Source organism: Lissotriton vulgaris, chromosome 9 (assembly GCF_964263255.1).
Source record: "Lissotriton vulgaris chromosome 9, aLisVul1.2, whole genome shotgun sequence".
NCBI lineage: Eukaryota > Metazoa > Chordata > Amphibia > Caudata > Salamandridae > Lissotriton > Lissotriton vulgaris.
The window spans coordinates 1,033,227,364-1,033,253,137 of NC_141697.1; the positions used below are offsets into that span (position 1 = coordinate 1,033,227,364).

A 25,774-nucleotide genomic window follows, 5' to 3' on the forward strand; every position below is an offset into this window, starting at 1 on the left:
TTGCATGGTAGGCAATATCCAATCCCTGTTCGGGATTGTGCCCACTCCCCGACGTGGAGTTAGCACAACAAGGATGTAGTCACCCTAAGATCAGTAGCCAATGAGACCTCAAGACCCCGAAAACGCTCCCTAAATACATTATAAAGGGCGCAGCCCTGAACCAATAAGCAAATTCCAGCAACCTATGAAGAATAAGGATGAAAGAAGACGCTCAACAGAGAAGACTGCAGAGAAGAACCGACTTTGCGCCAGCTCTACCGGCCTTTCTGCAGTTTCTGGAGATCGAGCGCCAAAAGTCGCTTTGTCCTGCAGCAAGTGACTTCCAGAACCCCTGGGAGGACTGACTGCCTTAAACGAAGACCGGATCTCCTGTGAGCAGCAACTCTGTTCAAAAGAATCACCAAAGAAAGACTCTGAGCCTGCTGAGGACAAGGAAACCCGACGCCTGGAACCACCACTGCACCCGACGCCTTCTGACAAAGTCAGAGTGGTCCACCAGTCCCAGCGAGGTGCCCCAGAGTCTGAGTCCACCATGGGTTAACCCCTCCAGGTCTCCTGACGTCGCCTGCTGCCTCTGTACGAAGACCCCCCAACCATAAGTGCCCCGGTAAGGTGAAATCCGACCTCAAAAGGCACCCCTTCATCCAGCCGCCCTGTGCCCTGGAGAAGAAGACCTGAGGCTATGTCCCTGAGTCCTCCAACTTACGAGCCCAGCTTTTGGTTCCTTCCAGAAGACTACCTGGACAGAGCCTGCAGCCTAAATCCAAAACTAGCAACTACCAATAAAAACAACAGGCCACCTGATGCCAAAACAGCTCCCTGCACACTGGCGGCCTCTGTGCCTCTGTGGATGCACTTTGTGTGCTAACCTGAACCCCCCTTTGCCCTGAACTTAAGTCCAGGAGTTTTGCTCCCTCAAACCGGAAGCCACATGTCCCCCATTGGATATCATTGGGCCTCAGCACTCTGCACCTGGTCGCCCTAGTTCCACTAAGGGTGATTTGCAAGTGCATCCTTTGCCCTGGGAAAACTCTTGTTCTAACCCCAAAAACTCACCCCATCAAGACCGTTTAGTTACCTGCAAAATGATAACCCAATTGTACCTTCATAGGATTGTATTGACTGTTTTCCTCTGAAAAACGTCCAAGTGTGGGGGGTGTTTTGTATGAGAACCTAAGAAGCTGCGTTTAGAGAAAAACTTTTTTACTTACCTTATGTCTAGGAACTGTCCTAGTATGTTCTCTAAGCATAAAACGCTGCTCTTTAAAGCTTTGGCTCAGAGTGTGGATTAATTCAACTTTCTGGAGTTAGCGCCGGGACGCTTTTAGTAGCTGTGCGCTGTATAAATTAAATATAACATAACATAACATATCACATTGAGTAAGAAAATTAATCTGAAAAGCAGTTTGAAATGTAATCATACATTACCTGCAAGGTAACTGAAACGTAATCACAACTGTTTCTAAATAATTGACCTACCTGAATACAAAACAAGTACATATAACTGCACTCAACTGTATTGTTTTGGCTAAGTATTATCTCACTTACATGCATCAGGCCTGGGTTGGTTCTAGAAATAAAATACAACTAAATAATATTTTTATACAAAAAATTTGTCTGGGTTCAGTCTTTGAGTGTGTGACATTTCTTGCCTGAGTGTGTACAATAAATGCTTAAGGCTACCGTGTGATAAAGCCTTACCGCTCATCCACACTACCGGAAATAGAGAGTAAGGTATTATCTACTTTGGCCTCTGCTGACCTTTGGGGATCCACTGTACCTCACTTTGGTATATACATAACTAGCTTCCTACAAGGTGGATTTGTTTGTTATTGTTCAAAGCTTATGCTTTATACCAGGGTTCTACAAAGTAGATCCTGGACATTATGGCAGAGATACCCGCCACCCCCTCTCGACGCAATCCCCAAGGATGGGAAACTGGAAACTGTTCTGAACTTTTGGAAGGCGGGAGGGAGTGACCCTCCCGGCCGTATTTATTAAAATATGAAACAAAATTAAAACATTAAAATAACAGTTTCATATTATGTACAATTTCATTTCCACATTACGATGTTTGGCTAACCTTAACAAATCTCTAATACAAAGGTTCTCCTAGCCGAACTAACATCCTACAAAACATTTGACTTGAAATTGTACATCCTAACGTTAAGGGCCAACGGCAAGGTCGTAACCGGTGTCAGATCCCTAAACCAGAAAATACCCCCCTCACTTGTGAGGGGGGGCGACCGCACAGAGGCGTACCTCAAGTGCATCTACCAATTTCCCTTTGACTTGACGGGGGCCCCAATGGACTTGACGCCATTTAACGGTCGTCCGAGGACTCGTGTGAGGTGTCTAAAAGGTAGCGTAAACCCCCTCCCGAACCCCACACAACTTACCCATCTGCCGTCGCAGATGTCCTGGCCCCGGGAAATTCCCCAGGAGGGCCCGTAGCCCCTCCTATCCAGGAAGGGGCCTTGACCGCCTTTCCTTTCCTTCCGGCGGCCCATCCTTAGAAGGGACCGCCTCCCCGTTGAGGGGCCAATGGCCACCTCCCCCGAGCGCTCCCATCCGTAATGGGTGACGCCCCCCCATAGGGATCTTCCAATTACTGCTCACCGATCATGACCTTACCGCCCGACCAAAATAAATACGACAATTTAACTAAAATCACTCAATTACAAAACAACCATAACTATTTCACGTATGATTACTGATCAATACTAGTGCAGAATTACTTTATTTGAAAAAACATACTGTAGATGACCATTCTTTATTGCATACTCAAAATAACACGACAATCATCACAACCTGCAAGAAATAGAGTTACCACATCAAAACTTTATTCAAAACAACTGGCTGTCCTCAGGGGCTGGTGGGTGGGTCAAAATTGGCTCTTCGTTCCGTCTCGAGCTCACGTGCAGCGGGGAGGTGCAGCTTCAGAGCATAGGAACAAGAGGATGCTTTCTTGGCTTGTTGCTCCTTTTATCCGTCTTCGGGCGGGCGTAAACCCGCCTCCGCCTGCCCCCCGGGGGCGTGGCCGGCGGCGTCAGCGTCTAGGACAACCCCCTACAGGGCGGGAAAAGGCGCGCCCCGGCTACGCCGCTTCGGGCATACCAGCCGGGACTCGCCCCCCGCCCAAGATGGCCTCCCGGGAGGATCGGGGTACTCCACCATACGTTCGGGGGGACCGAGTGGTCGCCCCTTTCCATATGGCAGAGATACCCGCCACCCCCTCTCGACGCAATCCCCAAGGATGGGAAACTGGAAACTGTTCTGAACTTTTGGAAGGCGGGAGGGAGTGACCCTCCCGGCCGTATTTATTAAAATATGAAACAAAATTAAAACATTAAAATAACAGTTTCATATTATGTACAATTTCATTTCCACATTACGATGTTTGGCTAACCTTAACAAATCTCTAATACAAAGGTTCTCCTAGCCGAACTAACATCCTACAAAACATTTGACTTGAAATTGTACATCCTAACGTTAAGGGCCAACGGCAAGGTCGTAACCGGTGTCAGATCCCTAAACCAGAAAATACCCCCCTCACTTGTGAGGGGGGGCGACCGCACAGAGGCGTACCTCAAGTGCATCTACCAATTTCCCTTTGACTTGACGGGGGCCCCAATGGACTCGACGCCATTTAACGGTCGTCCGAGGACTCGTGTGAGGTGTCTAAAAGGTAGCGTAAACCCCCTCCCGAACCCCACACAACTTACCCATCTGCCGTCGCAGATGTCCTGGCCCCGGGAAATTCCCCAGGAGGGCCCGTAGCCCCTCCTATCCAGGAAGGGGCCTTGACCGCCTTTCCTTTCCTTCCGGCGGCCCATCCTTAGAAGGGACCGCCTCCCCGTTGAGGGGCCAATGGCCACCTCCCCCGAGCGCTCCCATCCGTAATGGGTGACGCCCCCCCATAGGGATCTTCCAATTACTGCTCACCGATCATGACCTTACCGCCACAGGCCGGATAGTTGACCGGCTATCCGGACCCCCCACAACACTCCTACCTATAGGTCATGTTTTAAACTCTTCAGCCAAGCAATGAGGTCTCCTATGAGTAACTCATTCCCCACCCGGGACAAATGGACCCCATCTCCCAAATACATACTGTCCCCCTTGATACAACCATGCGGGATAGAATGCAGTGCACTTGAACGAAACAATCTACCCAACTTGTTATTTACCTTCTTCACTGAGTGGTTCAGAGCAGAAACCGAAATCGCCCCCCGCCACATTTTACGTGGAATCATATGGGACCATGCAATGGTGCACCCTGGAACTCTTCTCGCCAACCAACTTACAGTGGAAAGCATTGCCTCGAGAAGCAGTCGTCTACCAGTGGTCACCAAATCATTACCCCCAAGATGGACTATGATTATAGACGGCGGTGACCTTGTCCGCCCTAACAAACCCTCGAAAAAGGATTGAAACTGGTCAATACAGAGCCCGCCCCTTCCGTAGAAGGTTACCCTGTACCCGTATTCCACAGCCATGTGAATCATGTCACCTGCCTTGAATACGTCTGCGGCACGTCTCACGTATGAGTGGCCCACGACCCACACCTCTCTTTCCGCAGCCGGTGATGTCTGGCCGCTGGTTCCCAGGTGTCGGGTCGACTGCACAGTCCACCCCGCCTCGTAAGGTTGCGCAACTGAAAACCAAACAAAAACAAGAAGCATGAGTACATCATTACAGCTTCACAACATGTGCAACCGCACATACCTTTTGTAACAGTTCGAGGACCAACGCCCCAAACGCTTTACATTTTCAACACTCAGACCCCTGGCTGTAGCCTCAGTAGCAGCCCCTATCCGAAAGGAGTGGGTCCCGAACTCGCCGGGGTTCAAGCCCGCGGCCGACATTGACATCGCCAGCACCCGCCGGAACTGAAACCTCGTCAGTGGGGTGGCGTCAGCGTGTCTCAACAAGGTCCCCCCCCATGATGCCACCCTCTGCGCTAAATATTCCTCTACGCAAACAACAGGGCACATGGAAGACCCGGGAATCCTCTGAATGATTATGCAGTCCCCAATCGCACCCTGATCGGTTTTTGACCTGAAAAACGAGACAGTCATCGTCTCGACCTTGACCCGGATGTGCTCCCGGCACAGTCCCCCCATCGTATCCCGCTTGTTCTTTGCCACTAGTTCGCTTACCCGCATAGCCCCATGGAATGCTAGCGCAAATGCGGCTCGGAATAACACAGTTTCATACTGGGATGAACATGTTGCAGGGAGTATGGAGAATAACAGGGCCAACCTATCCAGACCTATCGGGTGCCTCTCATCCACTCTGCGACCCTCAAGGCGTTGCCACCCACGTAGCGCTTTCTGCACCACGAAAGACGCTGTCGGGTCCTGAATCCCATGAGCCTTTGCCATAAAGGAAATGGCGGCCCGATGCCTCTGGGCCGTAGCTACTGATTTGCCTGCCTGATGTAAAGACAGCAAGAATTTTACGACAAGCTCTTCCTGTCCCCAAAGCTCCCCCCTAGCAGAACCCAAAAAGGACCAATAGGAACGGAACGCCCCTTCATATGCCTTCCTTGTCCTGGGTGCTAAACTCTCTCCCACGAGGTTTTGTAGTTCGGGGCACCGAGAGACCAGAGAGCTTCGGGAAAGGGTGCCGCCACCGGGTCCGCTGTGGGCAGAAAACCCCAGAAGGCCTGCATACGGAAACGAGAAAGTGCATCAGCCGCTTGGTTCAGTACCCCCGGGACATGTCTTGCCCTAAAGAGCACATTCAACTGCATACATAATAACACAATTTCTTTGAGCAGTCTCAGAATCCATTTGCAACGTGCTGCCTGACTATTGATACACTCAACCACAGTCATGTTATCAGACCAGAACACCACAGAGTGATCCCGGAACCCCTCCGGCCACGTTTTCAAGGCCACAAGAATAGGGAAGAGTTCGAGAAAAGCAATGTTACTCGTCAGCCCGCACTCGTGCCACCATGACGGCCATTTTTGAGCCGACCATTGTGTCCCAAATATGGCCCCAAAACCTATACTCCCTGCCGAATCTGTCCAAAGCCCCAGCTCCTCGGAGGACACCGCTGGTTTGTTCCAGACAATTCGACCATTGAAATCCGCCAGAAATGCCAACCAAATGCGCATGTCCTGGCGAACCTCTGCCGAGAGCCTCGTGCGGTGATGTCCTTCCTTCAGGCCGACCATGGCTTGTGCAATCGAGCGGGAAAAGGGGCGGGCCATTGGCATCACTCTCAGGGCAAAATTCAACTGACCCACCACTTGTTGCAATTGATGCAGGTTTACTTTCGTCGCACGAATACAGGTTTCAAGGGATGTCCCAAATTTTAACACTTTTTCCCTGGGTAATCTAAAACAACCTTCTACTGAGTCGAGCTCGATCCCCAGGAACTCGAGCAAAGTTGAGGGACCCACAGTCTTACCTGGCGCCAATGGCACACCAAATTGATTCATTAAGACACGAAATTCATGTAAGGCCTTACCACATTCGGGATCCCCGGCTGCCCCCAAAAAGAGAAAGTCATCGAGATAATGCATAACATGCCGAAAACCCGTTTTCCTTGTAAATACCCATTGCAGAAAACAACTGAATTTCTCAAAATAGGCACAAGATATAGAGCACCCCATTGGCATATATCTATCCATGTAATAGCGACCCTGAAACATAAAACCAAGGAGACGCTGATCGTCTGGGTGTACCGGGAGCAACCGGAACGCTGACTCGATGTCCGATTTTGCCATCAGCGCCCCGGGCCCCAGGCGATTCAACATGGCGACGGCCTCATCAAAAGATGCGTACCGCACCGAACACACTTCCGGGTCTATCGCATCGTTCACGGAAAGACCACGTGGGGCTGACAAGTTATGTATTAGCCGAAACTCACCCGGGTCCTTCTTGGGGACCACCCCTAGAGGGGAACAAACAAAGTTAGCGACCGGTGGCAAATCAAATGGACCGGCAACACGACCTCGAGTTACCTCCTTCCCAATCTTTACCTGAACCACCGCCGAATACTGCAAGGCCGACAGTTGGTTCTTACAGTTTGCTACACCCTGAAAATCCCCCACTGGGATGCGGAAACCATATGAAAACCCGTCCCGCAACACCCCAGCGGAAGCATGATCCGGGTATTCGTTGAGCCAAGGAATCATTGCCATGGTATCAATCGGAGTAGGTAAAGGCGCCCCTCGGACTATTTCAGACCTGTTTGGCGCTTCCCTTACCACCGTTATCACCCGTCTTGGCTCTGCACATGGACTCAGGATGGGATGACTGCCCACACCCCCCGCATTCATGTCTGAACTTGCATGACCCCTGGGGCCTTGTACATTTTCCCCTGTTGAAATTCCAACAAATCCCCTTTTTACCTGTGTTGCCACTCGACTTCGAGTGGTGTTCGTTACCTGTACCTGTCCGAAAGGGCGTCCCAGAGGATTGGCGGGAAGATTCACCCCCATTACTCCCTGACAATGGCACTTTTAACATTCCTGAACTCTCCATTTTCTGCCACGAGACAGAGTCGAAACAATCCCATGTTAGAACTGGGTTGTGCTCTTTAGCCTTTCTAAAAAGATTGTCATAACAGAACCGCTGATTGTCCCCGTACGTCAGGGAATACTCCATGATACGTGACTGATAAATAGGCAACTCGGTCAACAACTCGGGCCTGCGCTCACCCATGATGGAGGTAAAAATGCCCCACGCTCTGCCCCAAGTACCTATGTTTAGTCAACCTTAAAGGCGGCCATTTTCGCGCGCCAAACACTCGGATGCATGAGCTCCTTTTGGCTCTTCACATGCTCTATCTCGTAATGGTCGGTAAGCAATGAAAACATGTTTACATACTTATCCGCCCAAATCATTTCCTTAATTTCCAGTGGAACATGCTGGGCAATCTTCTCCCTTCGAGAAGGTACAGACCCCTCCCCCGCAATCGGCAATGGCCGCTTACCTGAAGTAGATCCCGCACTTGCCGCCGAACTTGGCCCTGCTGCACTTTCAGCCGCCGGAACCTGTGGGGAAACAGAAGATGGTGCCTTCGCAGCCTCTCTGGATTCCCGCAACTGTCTCATTACTGCCCGGGCGTCGTCAGCCGTGGCGCCCTCACTATCTTTCCCCAACCACGCTGCCAATTGCGCCGCCAACTCGGGAGGCATATCTTCCCCGTTCACGGGGGTGACCACCACGGGGATCGGATGCCCCTCCTTTGGAACCGAGGTTGGCTCCTCACGTGGAGTATCGGGAACCGGGGTTTCCCCCCCAAGTGCCCCCCTTTTTGACCTCTTGCCTCTCCCGCTAGGGACTACTCCCGGCAAAGCTGGTCCGATGACTCGCTTCGGTCCTCCCTCCCCGTCTTTAGCCGCCATCTGCTTCTTCAAATCGGCTACCTCCTTTATGAGCATGCGTAGCATCTGATCGGTACCGACCCGCTTTCCGACCTTCTTGCCCGGCATTCTCAAGCGAAGATATCTGTAAGACAAAGAGAAAGATTACAACGCTCAAAATTGGCTCTTCGTTCCGTCTCGAGCTCACGTGCAGCGGGGAGGTGCAGCTTCAGAGCATAGGAACAAGAGGATGCTTTCTTGGCTTGTTGCTCCTTTTATCCGTCTTCGGGCGGGCGTAAACCCGCCTCCGCCTGCCCCCCGGGGGCGTGGCCGGCGGCGTCAGCGTCTAGGACAACCCCCTACAGGGCGGGAAAAGGCGCGCCCCGGCTACGCCGCTTCGGGCATACCAGCCGGGACTCGCCCCCCGCCCAAGATGGCCTCCCGGGAGGATCGGGGTACTCCACCATACGTTCGGGGGGACCGAGTGGTCGCCCCTTTCCATTATCTACATTGGCATGTGCTAATAATTTGGCCTGGATCCATCCCTCCATGACCGACATTTGAATCCTGATAACCCTGCTTTATTCGATGAAAATGGGACAGGACGCACCTACAGTCAAAACCTTTGATGACAATATTGTTACTTGAAAGACTTGTTTACAGATAAGTGTCAATATCTCAAAAGATTTAAAGTAGGCTTGAAATTATGGTTGACTAAGATCGATTTGATGATCCTTATTATTTCAATAATATTCGTTTTTTTGTTTTTTTTATTAATGTTTGGTTTCATTTAAAAGCCTTTATACATTCAGAAGGCTCAACAGAGCACTTTAAGTGTAATCCATTTCACTTTCCAATAACTGTGACACCTCCCAAAAATAAATTTTCCATATTTCTGTTTAGCTCACAATCTGCACCTAAACGTATGTTGTGGTAACGTGCATGTGTCAACTAAAATTCATGTCCTTCTTTTGCTGGCTGACTCGTCATACCTAGGATCTCTTTTGTTGCTCTTTTTCTTTATCATATCCTTTTATACAAAGATAATTTTCTTTATGATGAGCATAGAGAAAAGGAATGCTAATTGGATATAAGTTTACCATGCCTACTCATTTTGGAGGAGAGGTGTGCAGTGCCTCATTTGTGAAAGCAAAAATAGGTGCAAGGACCAAATGTGCTTATCAGCCCACTAGTGTCATTATTGCATGCTTCCGTTTCAAAATACTTTATTCGGTTTACAAGTTTGAAAACCATAAAAGTTCACAATTCATTCTTAAAAACATAAAAACCACAAATATACATATCAAAACATATTACACAAATTCCCATTACATACAGAAATAACTTCATTAGTTTTATATAAGAGAGGAGAGATATTCACAGGCACAACTTTATCGACGGTTGGAAAATTACTTATTAGAATACACCAACCACATTTTTTAGGGGTCACACTATTTCTGTACCTAAAACAAGTTTTCAGAAAAACAACCACAAATGGTATACATTCTGGCTTTAACAGTTGCATAAAATAGAGAGCGAGGCGAACCTGCTTAAAATTTAACTTTTTTTAAAATGACTTTAAAAAGAACCTCCGAGGGGCATCATAGAAACTAGAAAAGAACATAAAGTGCAGCAAGTCCTGAGGAGACAAATTGTCGCAGCCACAGGGTGCTAACACTTGTCCTTTATGACACACTCTCGGAACGGCCAGTAAAAGATGGAAATATTCCAGTCGGAACCTAGTTAGTAAAAACCGCTCGTGAGCCGACAAAGGCCACAACAGGTATGGCTCCATATCTGGGATAGACTTAAGCATTAAATATTTGCGGAAACTGTTTTTCGACAATTCCATCTCAGTTTAATTTTTTACGCATAATTAAGGATTGCGTCACAAAGACCACGTCTGTTCTGGTGATGCAATCTGGTCTTTAAAAGAGGTCCAGACGGCCCAACTCTCCAAAACTGCCCTTTAGGTATTTTTAACCAAGACATCCAGATCATATGATCCAGGCTCAAGATTTCTTTTAATAACTCTTGGGTCAGGTGGAGATCTTCATTCAGCCAACAGTTCAGCCAAAAAAGTAATGGGCGCATAGCCAGAATATCACTAATAAAAGCTAAACCGGTCTCTTCGTGGATTACTAAATTTGAAGTGCCTTTCGGAACCCCCAACAACTGTTTAAAAAAAAGTTATTTTTTACCACCTGAATGCCCTCTAGGCCTGAGTATCCCCACAGTTCACTGCTGTAACTGGCAATCGCAACACTCTTTGCTTGGTAAATTTTTACCCCCCTTTTGTTCCTAAGTAAAGGACCCCAATCCAGACGATCGTCCATTAACACACCTAAGTAGGAGAAAGTTGATGTTAAAGGTATTTTTCTCCATTCACCCTAAAGGAAGACTTACTTCCATTGTGTACGATTTAGAGTTGTTTATGGTCGCATCACGTTCAGCCATATACCGACAAAAACTGTCAAGCAGGATCTGCACGTTTTTTGGGGTGCGAGCCAGAAGAACTGCGTCGTCTGCATATAGGAAGACGGGCAGTCCCCTGCGTCCTACGGATGGAAAACCAGCCCCTGTTTCTCTCAAGGTTTTATCTAGATTGATAATATAAAGATTAAAAAGAAATGGGGCTAGGATGCACCCCTGCTGTACACCCCTTTCTGTACTAAAATTCCTAAAGACCCTCAGGTCCTGGGCGTATCTAATGTTTGCCTTAGTGTCTTTATACATGTCCAACAGCAGATCCACCAAATTTGCCTCCACCCCCATGGTCCACATGCTTCAGTTGCCGAATACCAAGGCTGCAGAATCGTAACTCATGCCCTCATCTTTTTCCACCCTAAACTTCCTTTCCATTTCTCTCACTCTATTGGGTTTTTTTTATACCTGATTTCTCCATTTAACTCTTTTCTCTCATCTCTTGTTCCTTCCCCTGCTTTCTACTCTTTATGAACGTCTCCCGCTCGCCTTGGGTCAAAGTGTGATGATGAAAAAAAAGACACTGGTCCACCAAAGTAAGGACCAGGCCCCACCACCCAAATCTCCAGATGAAGTTATGCACAGGGTATTTCTCTGATTTTGCGTTAATATCAACAGTGGCATTTTCTTGAAAGGGCACAGTCATACTGTTGGTTCCTTGCAAGATGTGTATGAATGGTGACTGATACACCAGAGAGCTGTATTTTAATGCATCAAGAGTTAAATACATGTGCAATCCATTGCAATGTTAGATGGTGGATCATATTTTCTTTGCATTATTGGCTTGGCAAACACTAGTCATATTGAGACTTCACCAGTCACTGGACACCCAGCCCATCAATGAAATCAAAGGACAACTAAATATTCAAAACTAATATGAAGAATATTAACAACTATATGAAGCGGGTCAAGGTGTACCATTGTCAAATTAAACTAATCCCTCAGCTAGAACATCAAAACAAATGTTCCTATTTTGTTAAAAAAAAACAAAAAAATTAGCAATACGTGCAGGTACATAAAGTGTTCTGTTGCTGCTAGCTCTGACCAATTTCCCCGCATACATTTCCACTTCTGGCTCCTTGGAGAAAACTATTACGTCTCTGTTGTCTGATAGTGGTCTACCAAAGCCACATCTCATAAGTGGTGGAGTTCAGTATGCACAGTAATGCCCAAATAGAGAGGACAAGCCCTTGTTGCAAAGAGAGACCGGTTCCATGTCACGTCCAGTAACCATGCAGAAGAATAGTGCAAGTCTGTTCATGCATGAGCTCTAATGAATGATAGTGGACATGTTCACATGCAGTCACGTTCTACTAAATAATGTTACAGAGGTCCGACATTGAGCATTCAAGGTGAATGAGGGATGTGGAAAATCTGAAAATACACTAAGGGGCTGATTTCGATCCGTGTCGGAAGGGCAACAAATGCAATCCGGCCAGAAAAACTATTAGCTGTACGCATGTTTTCCGCCCAACTCATACGTGAAATTCACCGACCGAGTCGTTTCCGGGTCCGAAGCTCTACGTACGTCTCGGTCGTAAGCTAACCGTGGTGTGAAATTGATGCAATTTACGACCAAGCCAGTACGATGCACGCGTCAGACAGCTGGTGCGAGCCGGAGTGTCCGGCTCACAAAACATCAGGGAAGTTGCCTTTGGGGGTCTGCGTCAGACCCCCTGTCACCCGCAGCCCTACACCTCGGACATAGGGGGAGACCCAAGGGTCTACCCAACACAGGCATGTACGGTGCAGATGGCACCAACGCGTACCCACTGTAGAGGGGGCCCTTGTGCAAGACGTACCCATTCAGTCAATGAGAGCCCATGTGCGCGTCATACGACTGGCTCCCATTAACTTCTATGGGAGTCCGACCGAACCAAGTCCGGCAGCATACGGCCGCATCGTACTCGCTCAATCGTACTGCAGGACTCTGGCTCGGTCGGAAAACACTCCAGATCTGGCTCGGTCAGAGAGCTTTCCGACCCAGATCAGAATCGGCCCCTAAATGATATGTTTCATTTACACATATATAAAGGTTTACAGGAAATAGGGCAAATATAAACATGCAGGGTTTAATGTGGGACTGTGCATATCTGAACAAGCATCAAGGATTGTGTCTTTGACGTATGGTGGACAGTTTAAATAAGTAGGAATCTTTCGCATTTTCATTATAATCCATTGGTGTTCGGGACACCTAGAGTAATATTCACTGAGATGTAGTAATTTTTTTTATTGCATGACATTCTTGTTGCCTTTTTTTCCCTAAGCTGAAATAAAGACTAGTACACTCTAGTAAATAGTAAATTGCCCTTTGTAAATGCTATGCTAGTCATTAAATCACTGGGTTACAATTAGAACTTAATGTCAAGGGGAATTTCTATCAACATATTTACAATTTTTTTCTTTCGCAAATGCAATGTCATGGTTCTTGTTTGTAAGTTGTTCAGAAAACATCATTCTAACTGCCCACAGAAATGTCCAGCCCACTGTAGCAACAAGAGGCCTCTCCCCTCCTTAAAAAAATATATATATTTCAACCATCTGGCTACTACTAGCCCAGCAGGCAAAAGAGATATCATACCACATGGTCACTCCATCTCTACATTCTAAAGTACTGCGGATTCCTAGCACTGTCCCACAATCTCTAAGCACTATCCAGAGCCCAAAAAACGTTTAATCACACCAGTCTTGCAATGTCTCATATGATTCAAAGCCAAAACTCCTCTGCAAACCTCCACCTTTACCCTTTCCTTATAGTCATTGCATTACTCTGCCTCCATATCCCTCCAGTAATCACCCTTTAACAACATTCTTCTGTGCATAATTCATTCTTTCATACCATAACTGTCCAGTTTCTCCCTATGACTAACAGCAGTGGATCAGTTTATTTTGCACTTGCAGAGCATTGAGTTGACAAAATAGGTCTCTTTCTCTATAGTCTTCGAATGATAACAGTGGTTCCACAGTCATCCTTGGAGAGGACAGTCTGTGCAGATAACTGTATTTCTAGTCCTTAGATGTGTCTTGGTATAAGTGAAAAGTATCTAATTGAGATGGTCCCATACAACTGATAGATTCTGTCATCCGGCATACTGGGTGAGATTCTGGCACAGTTTAAGGTAGAGATACTATGGTCCTCTCTCTCTTAAAGTGTAACATAGGTGTGCAAAAACAATATGTATGAAGATAACAACCCCCATTCTTGTCTCACAAAACACCTTGAAAGTGAAATCTGTCTGACGGTAAATCTGGCATCCTGGTGAAAGTTCCAAACTAATTTTTCTAAAATTTGGTGCTGGTTTATCAGAATCCATAATGTGTCCATCTGTGAAGGTTGGCATACACACAAAACACATTTGCAATGTACTCATCTGTAAGGTAGAAGGGCACAATTGTTTCCCCCACCAAGCAAAAAAGTGAAATGTGTATATTTACTTTTGTGTTGAATGTACTTAAATTTGACATCCAGAAATATACACACATTGTGTTTTCCTTCAACTCTGCAACTGTATTTATCTCCTTGACGTCTGCTAGAATTCTCCATCACTTCCCAGAAAATCAGAAATGTTTTCCAACCTATGAAGTAATCCCAAGGAAGCAAATGTAATACTTTCTCCCTGGGTTTTGTGGATAAAGCTCCATGTAATTAAATCTTATTTGATGATGAGCCTAATGGGTCAAACAGTATGATCATTAAAAAGCACATGATAAGAATGACACCTAGTGCTTCCTCTATTGTTGTTTGAAGGTTTCAACATTATTAATAAGGTATGGAAGACACGCTCTAATTCACACAAATAGAGCATGTAGTATAAAGATGTATTTAATTGTATGTCTTAGAGAAAATGTAACTTCACACTGAAATAGTTTCAGACACATCAGGATATTTTCACTGGACTGTCTATTTTCCAGCTACAATGTCTGATAAAACAGCTATTAGGCAATGCTTGAGAAAGGACATTGATTTTTGCTTAAAAAAGAAGTTAAGGTTTGCCCTAAGTATAGCTTCATGCACTTCATGCAAACGTCCCTTCAATATATTTGACCTGGAATGTTGACCATGGTATTCATCATTTTTTCTTATTTTAAAGAATAAATATATTACCTCTGAAGTTTTTAACTACCGGTTGATGAAAGAAACTGTGATTTCTGCAATATATGTATACAAGATCCTGATCATGTAATTTTCTTGTGTCTATGTTGGACATGGCCTCATTAGGGGAAATAACCCCAAAACCTTTTTCTTTCTCCTCCTAGTCTTTGCCGACTCTCTCTGCCTAACCTTAGAAAACTGGGCACCTTCCCCTTGTATGGCAGAGGGAAGGTGTTCCTGCCTACCTAGCCCACATTATGCTGGGGTTGCAGATACCATGGGGTTTTGAAGCCGTACCTCCATGTGCCCTGTAAACAGTTACAACACGTGCTTGGGATGGGTACAGCATGGGCTAAGAAGTGGGACGTAGCACTGAGTTTGCCATTTACAGGATAGCCTGTAACACTGTATCAAGTCTGCAATAGCAGGCCTGTGGGACGCCATTTTGCCCCCACCTAGGATGGTATCATTTAAGCCTCGGCCAACCAGGAGTGTGTCTTCCCCTTCCATGAGGGCACCCCACCAGGAAGCACTGATGTGCACCAAGGCTGAAGGCTGGGTGGACACATATGAAAGTTCCCTGTCCGGGTAATGAGGAAACTCCCACTGGGGCTTCCCCTGCCTTAGAGTTCAGCTCTTACCATGAATACTCCTGGGGAGTTACCGAATCTCTGGAGTGGTCTCATGGCCCTCCGCACAGCCTCACTGCCAAAGCCGTGGAGAAGTGCATGCGCCTTCCTACGCAGGTTAGGAAGAGGCGCTGATACATTGTTCTGGAACATGGGCTGGCCTGTTAATGCAGACCGAGGTGTGCTCACTGACACTGATGCTATTTCGGATATGTGGCCAGCATGCCATGGCAGGCTGGGGGATGTGCCCCAGCACCCATGGCACCGTGAAAAAGTGCCCAGCATTGCCATCATGGGCTGATGAGCATATACCTCCAAACCCAGTGTTCTAACTTCTGGATCAGGCTCACTGGTGCAGGTCTGCATCTGCACGCTTGTATCCATGGCACTAGGTTGAGCAGGGCGGTGTGTGCGCACTGGCACCAAAGGTGCTCAGGCCTGAGTAAGCCATGTGCCTCGCCTGTCCATGCCACGTGAAAGTGCATGCCCTCTTCGTAATCGTGTTGGGAAATGGCACTGATTGTTTGTTCTGAAACATGGGTCGATCTGTCATTGCAAATCAATGATTGTGCACTGGTAGCTATTGTGGGTAAACTCATGAGCAGCCTGCCAGTGCAGGCTACTGTGAGTGCGCAATCGCACTTATGGTGCCCATGATTGTGTGTGCCACCTGCCAACACAGGTTAGTGCATGCTCACAAACACACATATTGGTTAGACATGTGTCCAGTCTACAGATTCGGGTGGGCGCAATGGCAACACTGATGCTTGGAGCTGTGTGCTAATACTGCCATCACAAGCTGGGGTGCGCAATAGGGCACATGCACCTAGGTAGTGAGGAATACCTATGTGTGTTTTCACTACCCACGAGGCTTCTTTGTCCATAATTTAATATGGGGAACATCTGTTTATTCCTCAATCGACAGTCATAAAACATGGGCATATCACGGGAATGGCAGACCTCTACCATTTGAGGGGCAAATAGGATAGATTAAAGATAGAGGTTCTGACACAGCTTTAGGGGAGATCATGGCCCCAATACAGATTAAGGTTTGCATTCCAAGGCCCCATGGCAGACAGGCCTACATATTAGGGGAGACATCTGTGTTTGAAAGGGAAAACCCTTCAACCACCATGGCTTCAAAGACACACAACAGTATAATTATGGGTATCATCCTCCAGCAAAGAGTGAGATACTCTGTGGGGACTTGGGAGCAAAGAACCCAAAGCGCATGGTGCTCATTGTCAGAGGACCAGTTGTGCACATGGAGGATACTATCCAAATGGAGCCTGGTTTGGGCCGATGACCTGCTGAAGTGTAGGACCCTGAAGTGTGCTCTCCATGGGCCCGATTTCGAGCCTCTTGTCCTCACGGTGATATCAGGGACATCAAAGATATCTCCAGAGGGACATATATAATATCTACCTGTGACATCTGGAGAGCAGTGCTCTCTCACGTGCCCACCTTGGCTACCAAATACAATCTGACAGCGTGGTGTGAGCATGGATTTAAGACTTGTGTATGGAGACCAGATTGCCTAGTACGGAGCACCAAAAATCTTGCCCGCACCTGAAGTGTGTGGTTCACATTCTGCAGGGACTGCGACACTTATAAGTGTCTATTGGTGGTGAGCAGATTCACTAGTTGTGGAGCACCTCATGGCCTGTTTCATTGGTTGTGCCACATTTCTCTTTTGTGACACGCCAACTGCATGCTCATTGCATGTGGTGTCTGATTCTCAGGGTGTGACCATCGGAGGTGGGATTGTACAGAGTAGTACCTCATTCTATCTCATGTGACTCTGCTGAACTTGTGCATATTTTTGTGTGACTAGACTGGTCTGGTGCAACCTGTATCATTGTGCACCGGATGTTATGCCTTATTGTTAGAGAGTTTTGCATTTGCAACTCTTCGCTGTGTGTGTTACCAGAATTGCCTGGTGCAACCCAACTCTATGTGCACCGGTTATTGAGTCTCCTGATGAAGGAGGTTCGGAATTTGCAACTCATTGTGGGTGAAATCTGAATTGCCAGCTACAACTCATCCCTACGTGCACCAGTCACTGTGCCCAGAATGCCTGGGCACGACCCTGATCATCGTGTACCGATAAGGGCACCTCATCCTACCAAGAGGCTCCCCTGTGATACTTCCTATTCATCGGTTGTTCCCTTGTTGACCCTCATCATGTTGGACCAAGTGCTCTCTCTACACCTGGCCATTCCTGAAGACATTGTGGAGCTAGGTAGTACCAAGAGATTGACTGGGTTGAAGAATCACTTATGAGACAGTTCAGAACCTTTCCCTTGTTTACATCTACCTCTTCATTGAATGATTACCTATTCCCACCTGCATCCCAATGACCCAGACTAAATGTGACTTCGGCCACATGCAACCCATTGTCTGTGAGGCAATGCTGGTTATCTTCCATCCGGTGGTATAGGACAATAGGGGTGAACTTGAGGGAGGCCTGGGCGTCTGCAGAAGGTGAACCATATACCTGCTGGTTATCACTGGCACTGCATTATGCTGAGTGCATATGCATTTGTAAGAGCGTGCCACAGGGACTGGCTGATACCTGTCACACCGAATAGTGGTGCAAAGTGAGTGTGTGTGTGAGAGTGTGAGAGTGATTGTGTGTGGACTGCCTGAGATTCACAACACTGCCCAGCGGGGTCGCATTATATGTTGATTGGTGCCAAAAGCATAATACCTTTTAACATTGGATTCTCCTGCGTGGCTTTGAACTGCAGTGTTGCTAAAAAGGGTTCTATGTTTGTATGTATGTATGTTTTGTGTATGTACATATTATTGATATTGTGCACCGCATGAGGGTGCTCTCTGTCAATTGGGGGTTGGGGGGGAAGTGAGATTAGGAATTGTCCATAGTGTGCATACTACTGAAAGCATGAACATGCGAGTGGGCTTGGTGCTGCTGGTAATATTTCCAATTGTGTTTTATGCTCAAAAGTATATAATGGTCCTGTTATAATTAGGGCTCCCGGTTTTATGGTATTTTTTTGCCATTTCCTTCTGTATTTATCCATATTTATTTTTTGGGCATTTTTTCTGTATTTATCCACATTTATTTTTGCCACAAGCAAAAGACGACGCTACAGACTTGTATGCTGATCCTGCTGAAGTTGTTGTTCGATATTTCGACTAATAACGGAGGATGAACCAATAGGAGTTACTTCCCCATTCTCGAAGTGCAAAAGAAGTTGTTCCTTAGGTTACAGTGCCAGGGGCTCTTTCCATGGGCTGACAAAGTGAACGGTAATGCAGAGTAGGCAAAGTAAAACAGATTGGCAATAGCAAGGTACCAAAAGGTCCTGGTGGTAGTATATCTGATGACATCGGAGAGCCAGAACAGTTGCAAATCTAACCTAAAATTAACAATAACATACCTAAATGGCGTACAACATCTCCGCACGTGTGCTTAACTAAGAAGTCGATTATGTTGGCGGACGGACCTGCGTCCGTCCGCCACCCCCAAGGTGGAGGGACCGTCCGCAGGGGCAGCGGCGTTCCCTTCATAGCAATTAGGATGTGACCACCACCCTGGCGGTCACATCCCGTATCTTTAACATTGTGGCGGGTGCTGCTTGAAGAAGCACCCGCAGCAAAGTAAAAAATTCATGCTTTGCATTTGCATGCACGAAGCGGCAAGCACCGCGGTGCATGCCGCTTTGTGCATGCAAATGCAGGGGGGTACCATAGGTACCCCCCATGTGCACCCCGCCCCCTTCACTCTGGGGTCCCGCAACGGGCCCCAAAGCAAAGTCTGTATGTTTTTCAGTGGCGGAATTGCCGCCACGGAAAGGCATCTGCTTTTGGCCATCCTAATATGGCTGGTGGTGTCACCGCCCGCGGCGGAAAAGCGGCGGACGAACTTCCCCTCCGCCACGATCCCCCCGCCATTGTAATATGGCGGGGGAGAATAGGTGGCGGACGGGCTAAGATGGCGGACGGATCGCCACCGCCTGCATGGCAGTGGCGATCCGTCCGCCATCCTAATTGACCCCTGTGTTTGGTACTGTATAGCAGCTAAAGTACACTGGACGGACTACAAATAGGCAGTAAAACTTAATTAAGAGCTGCATTCACAGTTTTAAGGGGAAGTGAACTGCCATTTTATATATGGAAGGCTACTTCAAAAAACGGAAAGTATGCAAGTTAGTGATCAAACAGGTGCAGCTTGAAACAAGACAACGCAGATAGCATTGTATGAATCATTAAATAGCACTTTGGGAAATGGTCCTTTTGTAACGCGCTCTGACACCTTCCGGTAAAGTTCACACTGTATAAAATTGCATTACATAAATAGCAGCCGGGAACCCGGGAAGGGCATGCAGCAGGCATCCTCTTAAGCCATGTGGGTGCACAAATGCAGAATTATCCTTCAATCATAGAGATTAGTTAAAAGACCATTTGTTTGTTAAGCACCCATCCCAAAGTGAAAAGAACACCACAAGGCCCCCCAACCACATGAGGAAGGAGGACAGATTCCGTACTCTGGTGCTGCCAGTTCAAACCGGAGGGGAGAGGAGCTAAAGGCTGCAGCGGGACAGACTTTGTCAGAAGCAGCTTTCTCGAGGGCTTTTATCTCTCTTTTGTTTGCATGGAAACTGTGAAGCCGCCATTTATCTGTTCCCTGAGGGCACATACAAAGGAGAAGCGTGGCTCAATGGTTAGAGTGGCAGACTCTGATGCAGATGTCTGGCCCGGGACCAGGGTTCAAATCGGTGGTTCTTGGACTCAATTTCCCCGGACCTGATAATTCTCGCCTCGATGCCTAGTCTAATCATGGGTCCCACTCTGTGACTCTGGGCAATAGCTTGATTAATCTCCACAACAGCCCCAGCAGCACTGTGGATGCCTGGCTTCTCCTTGGGGGTGCCCAGGAGTGGACATTTCACAGGAAAGCCAGGATGGGTTCCACAGCGGTATGAATACAGTGCTACGAGGCCTCCGGGTAGAAGTGCGCTAAATAAATACTCTACACACACATTTCAAATACACGTACCTTTGTGGTTGCACGCGACATAATTTGCTAGTATTTTGCCATTTTTACATATAAATACAGACAAAGAAATATAGATTTTCCTCTGTATTTATATGTAAAATTCAGTTTAAACGGAAAACCGGAGCCCTAGTTATAATGATTAAATATGTTTGTTGAATATAAATGTTTTTACATACATTCTGTGTGCAGTCTCTAATGTGAGTGGCTGCTGTTCATTTGCTTTACACATTGCCTGACTGTTCAGTGCCAAGCTACTCAAGGGTGAGCACAGATTATACAGCAAGTGTAATTACCTGCCCTTGAAGGGACTGGTAGCTCTGCCTGGCTAGGGCCATCCCTTCAGCCAACCAGACACTGCCAGTTTCAAGAGTCCTGCACTGTGCTTTCCTCGTTGTCAATTCCTAAAGCCTTTGTTTTAAAAATATGAATGTGTGTTCTATTTATAGAGCTCGTCAATTATTATTGTTCCAGGAAAATGAAGTTACTTGTTTAAAAATGTTTAAGGTTTTTTTAATGCTTTTTAAGCCTGCATTGAAGTGACTTTGACTTGGTAAATGATAGGTAGACCTCTTTATATTTCCAAATATTTTAAATCAACCTAAACCAAGCAACTATGACTGTGGAAGGGTACATAGTAATTTATCGAGTTAATAGGTTTTGAAAATGATTACCTTTTTATTACCTTTCAGGTACTCATGTGATGGAGGGATCTGGTCGAATGCTTGTTACTGCTGTAGGAGTAAATTCTCAGACGGGGATCATCTTCACATTGTTAGGGGCAAGTGAGGGAGAGGAAGAGAAGAAGGATAAGAAAGGTATGTCTCATCCTGTTCATTTTTGGATTTTAAGAGCCTAAGTGCGATTCATCATTGCACAACATAATATGATAGTTCAGTGTGACTTTTTAAATTGGTATTCAGGGATGTAATAGAGCTGTTCTATTGCATAATAAAACAAACGATTAGTGAGAGTTGTATTTTTTTGGAACAGATAATTTGTTAGTTGAGTGTTTATGAACAGCACAACCTGTTAGCATATATATAGAGAGGGAAGCATCCAAATTAATTAATCTGAACATAATTAGTTTTGCCAGGCCAATATTTATCACAAAGTTCAAAGAGTGGAACTTTACTCCTAATGGTAGAGTAAAAGGAGGTGACGTGTCAAAAGCGTTCTGGTATATTTTGCTATTTCTGTAGTTTGTTTCACTCTTCAAATATTATTTGACACTATTCACATAATACATTTTTTCCCTATTTATAGCTGATTTATGAAAAATAATATATTACGTTTTGTTGACTTTTAAACAACATGAGGTGCCCTTTATTGTTAATTTGCTAATTAAAACAGTCAGTGGGTCTTGTTTGACGGGAGCAAAACTGTCAACACAGTTTATGCCTATTGAAATTGCATCATGACACTGTTATTAATTTCTAAGAAACAAAATGTAAGTCAGTATTGCAAATCAATATCAATCATCAGAATCACGATCTGTACTTTTTAAAAAAAATGTGCCATCAACAGATTTTTTTTTTAAATAGCTCTAAAAATACTCAGATCAATATAAGTTTGTCTGCACTGCATGCATTAACAGTGTTAGGCAAATCAACATTGCTCAGATTTACACATTATAATTAGTAGTTCTAATTTGATGAGACTGATGATAGTCACTAGTGAGCCAGTGTGTCATTGTATGAATTATTCATATTTCAGAGCCACCATTCTAAATATTCCCAATGTTTTAAGAGGTGTGAATTGGCCAAATAGAGTGTAGGAAGATCCAACTCAAAACTTTAACACTCTTCACATTAATCTTGGGGCATGCGAGTCCAGCTTCAAGGGTTTAAGTTGGTACCTAGAAGTCTTTGTCTTTACATATGCACACTATTTTTTACACTTATCCATGCAGTTCTGAAGTGGTATATGGACTTCACACTTTTTACCTATTTATAAAAATAGTGCCCGACCTATTTCATTACCTAATTTAACATGTGTTAACATTAAAGTTGGGTTAACATTAAAGTTGGGTTAACATGACTTACTTTGACATGTGTAATAAAACATCATTTATAAATTGAATAGAAGAAGAGATATTTAAACATTTTGATCAAATACATCCTACTTAGAGGAACAGGAGAGCAGCAACACTTTCTTTCAACTAGGACTTTTCACTTAAGACTTTAGCATTTTTTTCAGTTATAATTACCCACTGAAAATTATGCATTATACATTTAGAAAAGAGTTTCTGAAGTAACAGATTTTATTTTCAGGAAAGTGGCAATAGGACAACATTATTCAGTTTAAACATAAATAGGTAAAATAATAGGTGCTTTGAATGAAAATAAAAAATAAAACAAGAAAATCTGGCACGGGAATGTGTGTATGATCTGTATCTTTGACAGTTCGGTACTTCACCAGTATAATGTAATGCATGTAGCTTTTCTGTGTTCAGTATCAAACAATTAAGGACCAGACAAATAGCAGGACTTTGTCATGGTGACTTGCTGAAAAGATCCTTTATGCTGAAGTCTGACCTCCCACACATACGCATTTGATTAGGATGTTTGCAAATAATAGGGTGATAGGACCTTTACTAGTGGCCCATTACATTATAAGAGAAGGATAATGAAATAAAAATCACAGGCAGTAGGTGTCTTAACGTGAATTGTAATTTCTTAAAACTAAATAAATGTTGCAAGGACAGAAAAAGGTAGTTTTACTGTCAAATGACCTTTTTTTAAAGTGAGAATATTGATGTTGGGGAAAATACAAAAGTTAACAGCTAACGCACACTTGAACCTGAATATCTTTTTTCCTTAACTACTTAGTTTGAAGTAACAATTAGAAAAATAACTAATTTACTTTTAGTTTAGCTTTGCCTTACAAGTAGGCATTCTACTCAATGAATTGGTGGAAATAGAGACCAATCAATAGTTGTTTGAATTGTTTACATGTATCACTTTTAAAATGTCTAAATGTTTCAGTTTGTTATAAGTAAACTGTTTTGTGTTTTATTGTTTTACTGTTTTTAACTAAACATTCTAAGCATGCTCTTCAATATTCATGATTATCATAATGAAACACAAACCATTATCAGAGACACCTTTCCTTTTAAGTATGTGTACATTATATAACATTAATTCAAAGTTTAAAATCACTAACCATATCCAATTTTGTTTTTATCATTTTCAGAATTATTTTATAAAGTGTCCATTATTTAATACATGTTCCCTAGAAGAGAATTCATTCACATCAATAAATACCCTTCTTGTTTAGAACTACAAACAATGGAGTGTCAAATATTTTGTAGAAGTTCCAACAGTGAGGAATTCATTAACCCCAACCTTTTTCAGGCACAGAAATTAATATTCATTAGACGGAAAGGAACAAATGTAAAAGAGGATAACATATCAAAAGTTGCATGAATCCATGCTGTATGAGCCTCATTCACAAAGATATTTGCATGTACATGTCTGACTTAAATACACAAGTAGTGCTTTTTACATGTGCAAACAAACTTTGTTAATTTATCAATCAGATTGACTTTTGTCAGAGGATGTACTCACACGGAAATTTTTATGTGAGTAAATCTCAATCTGTGGTTGAAGAAGAGTGATCTTCCAGAATGGGAATGCACTTGACGGTTTGGACACACTCATAGCTACATTTTTGTAGATACTTACAAACCCCTTTCTCAATTCTTCCTATGCTGCAAATGGCCAGACTTTATTCTAGTAAGGCAGGCTAAATCTTCTTCCAGGGAGAGTAACAGAAGCCTCTACAATTGCTGGGGTGTAGCTGAAAGGTTATTTCAATCAAAAATATTTTTCACATGGAGACATATTGTGCACTATACATGTGTGTATATATGTCTGCATACAATAAAGGAATTCTCAAATGGTATTCAGATTTTGCAGTTATTTTGAACAACCAGCCCTGTATACTTTTCCTTATTCAGCCATGCTACACAAACACGCACACACACCAACACATTCGCTCTCCCTACGTGTGTGTGCATGTGTGTTTTTGCATTTTATATCCCTCCTCTTGCAGAAATTCCATGTTTTGAACTCATGTGGAGAAAATTCTAATTCATTGGACTTGTGTATTGGAATCAAATTCTATTGTTTTATTGGTCTGTTAGATTCAGTTTGTATTTTATTCTACATTTCACCTTTAGAATCTACATCACTTTTTCCCCAATGACCATCTACTGACCCTTGACTCTCATATTTACAGTTTAGTCGAAATTATTGATCAACTCTAAAATTCTGCGTTTACCAGTAAGTAGTGGGACAGGCCACTTTTTTGACCCTCGATTTTAAAGCTGATGCCCCTTTTCGGATCGGCATGCAAATTGATGTTACTTCAGATAAAGTATGCCCCAGAAAACAAAAAAGTCTTAAAACTTTTCTCACATGCTCCGGGATATATGACCTTTTGTGTTTTAGGTCTCTGAAATTGCTGGGCATTTGTGTTAATGTAGAAATATGGTACTTGGTTCCCAGGTTTGGATCCTTAGTACAGGGGCCTCATGGTACCAGAAAAAAAATCCATTTGTTACACTTGGGGCCAGTGCCTTAGGCCACCCTCCGACTCACATACCTCACTGAACGTCTTTAGGATAGAGAATGTGTCTACTACCTCCCAGAGTTTTGCACTTTGAGTCCTAAACTGGCCTAGAAGACCTCATTGTTGACTTCATGAATAACATTGGTGACTTTAATGTCATTTTGGAACACCACACAGTACATTTTACTCAGTCTCATTATAAAGGCCAGTAAGTGCCACATACGCTGTCTACCTTATCTGTCATATTGACAGTAGAAACATAACATTTCAACAAGAAATGATACAGTCTGGTTTAGCAGGAGAAGTTCTAGAACCCAGAAACAGGTAGTGACTTTCAGGATCATTCCAGGATTGATAATTGGATATGTGACGGTTAAAGACCCTAGTCCTGTGTTGAATGTTCTACATTAGGGAAATAATTTGTGATTCAGGCAGAAGCCCTAGACTGTGAATTTGGAACAGTATAATGTAATTTAATTTAGGGGTGGCTGTAGCTATTTTCTTAGTGCAAAATGCACGCATGTGTCCAAAATGGGCCAGAGGGATCAGTTTGTGCTACGAAATAGCACCAAATACCTCAGGACATGAAAAGAAGTAGCTAGCAGCCACTGTCTCTTTTTACTTCATTGTTCCTTTGCTCTTATGTT

The 25,774-nt window shown here is 44.8% G+C and overlaps 1 protein-coding gene across 5 annotated transcripts in view; it reads left to right on the top strand.

Moving 5' to 3' along the window:
• Positions 1–25,774, top strand: part of ATP2B2 (ATPase plasma membrane Ca2+ transporting 2) — a 1,489,679-nt gene that overhangs the window by 978,997 nt on the left and 484,908 nt on the right. For all 5 annotated transcript variants that reach the window (XM_086938944.1, XM_086938947.1, XM_086938945.1 and 2 more), the window contains exon 7: positions 21,245–21,370. In XM_086938944.1, the coding sequence (XP_086795070.1) occupies positions 21,245–21,370 (126 nt within the window). The remainder of the gene's footprint in view (positions 1–21,244; positions 21,371–25,774) is intronic.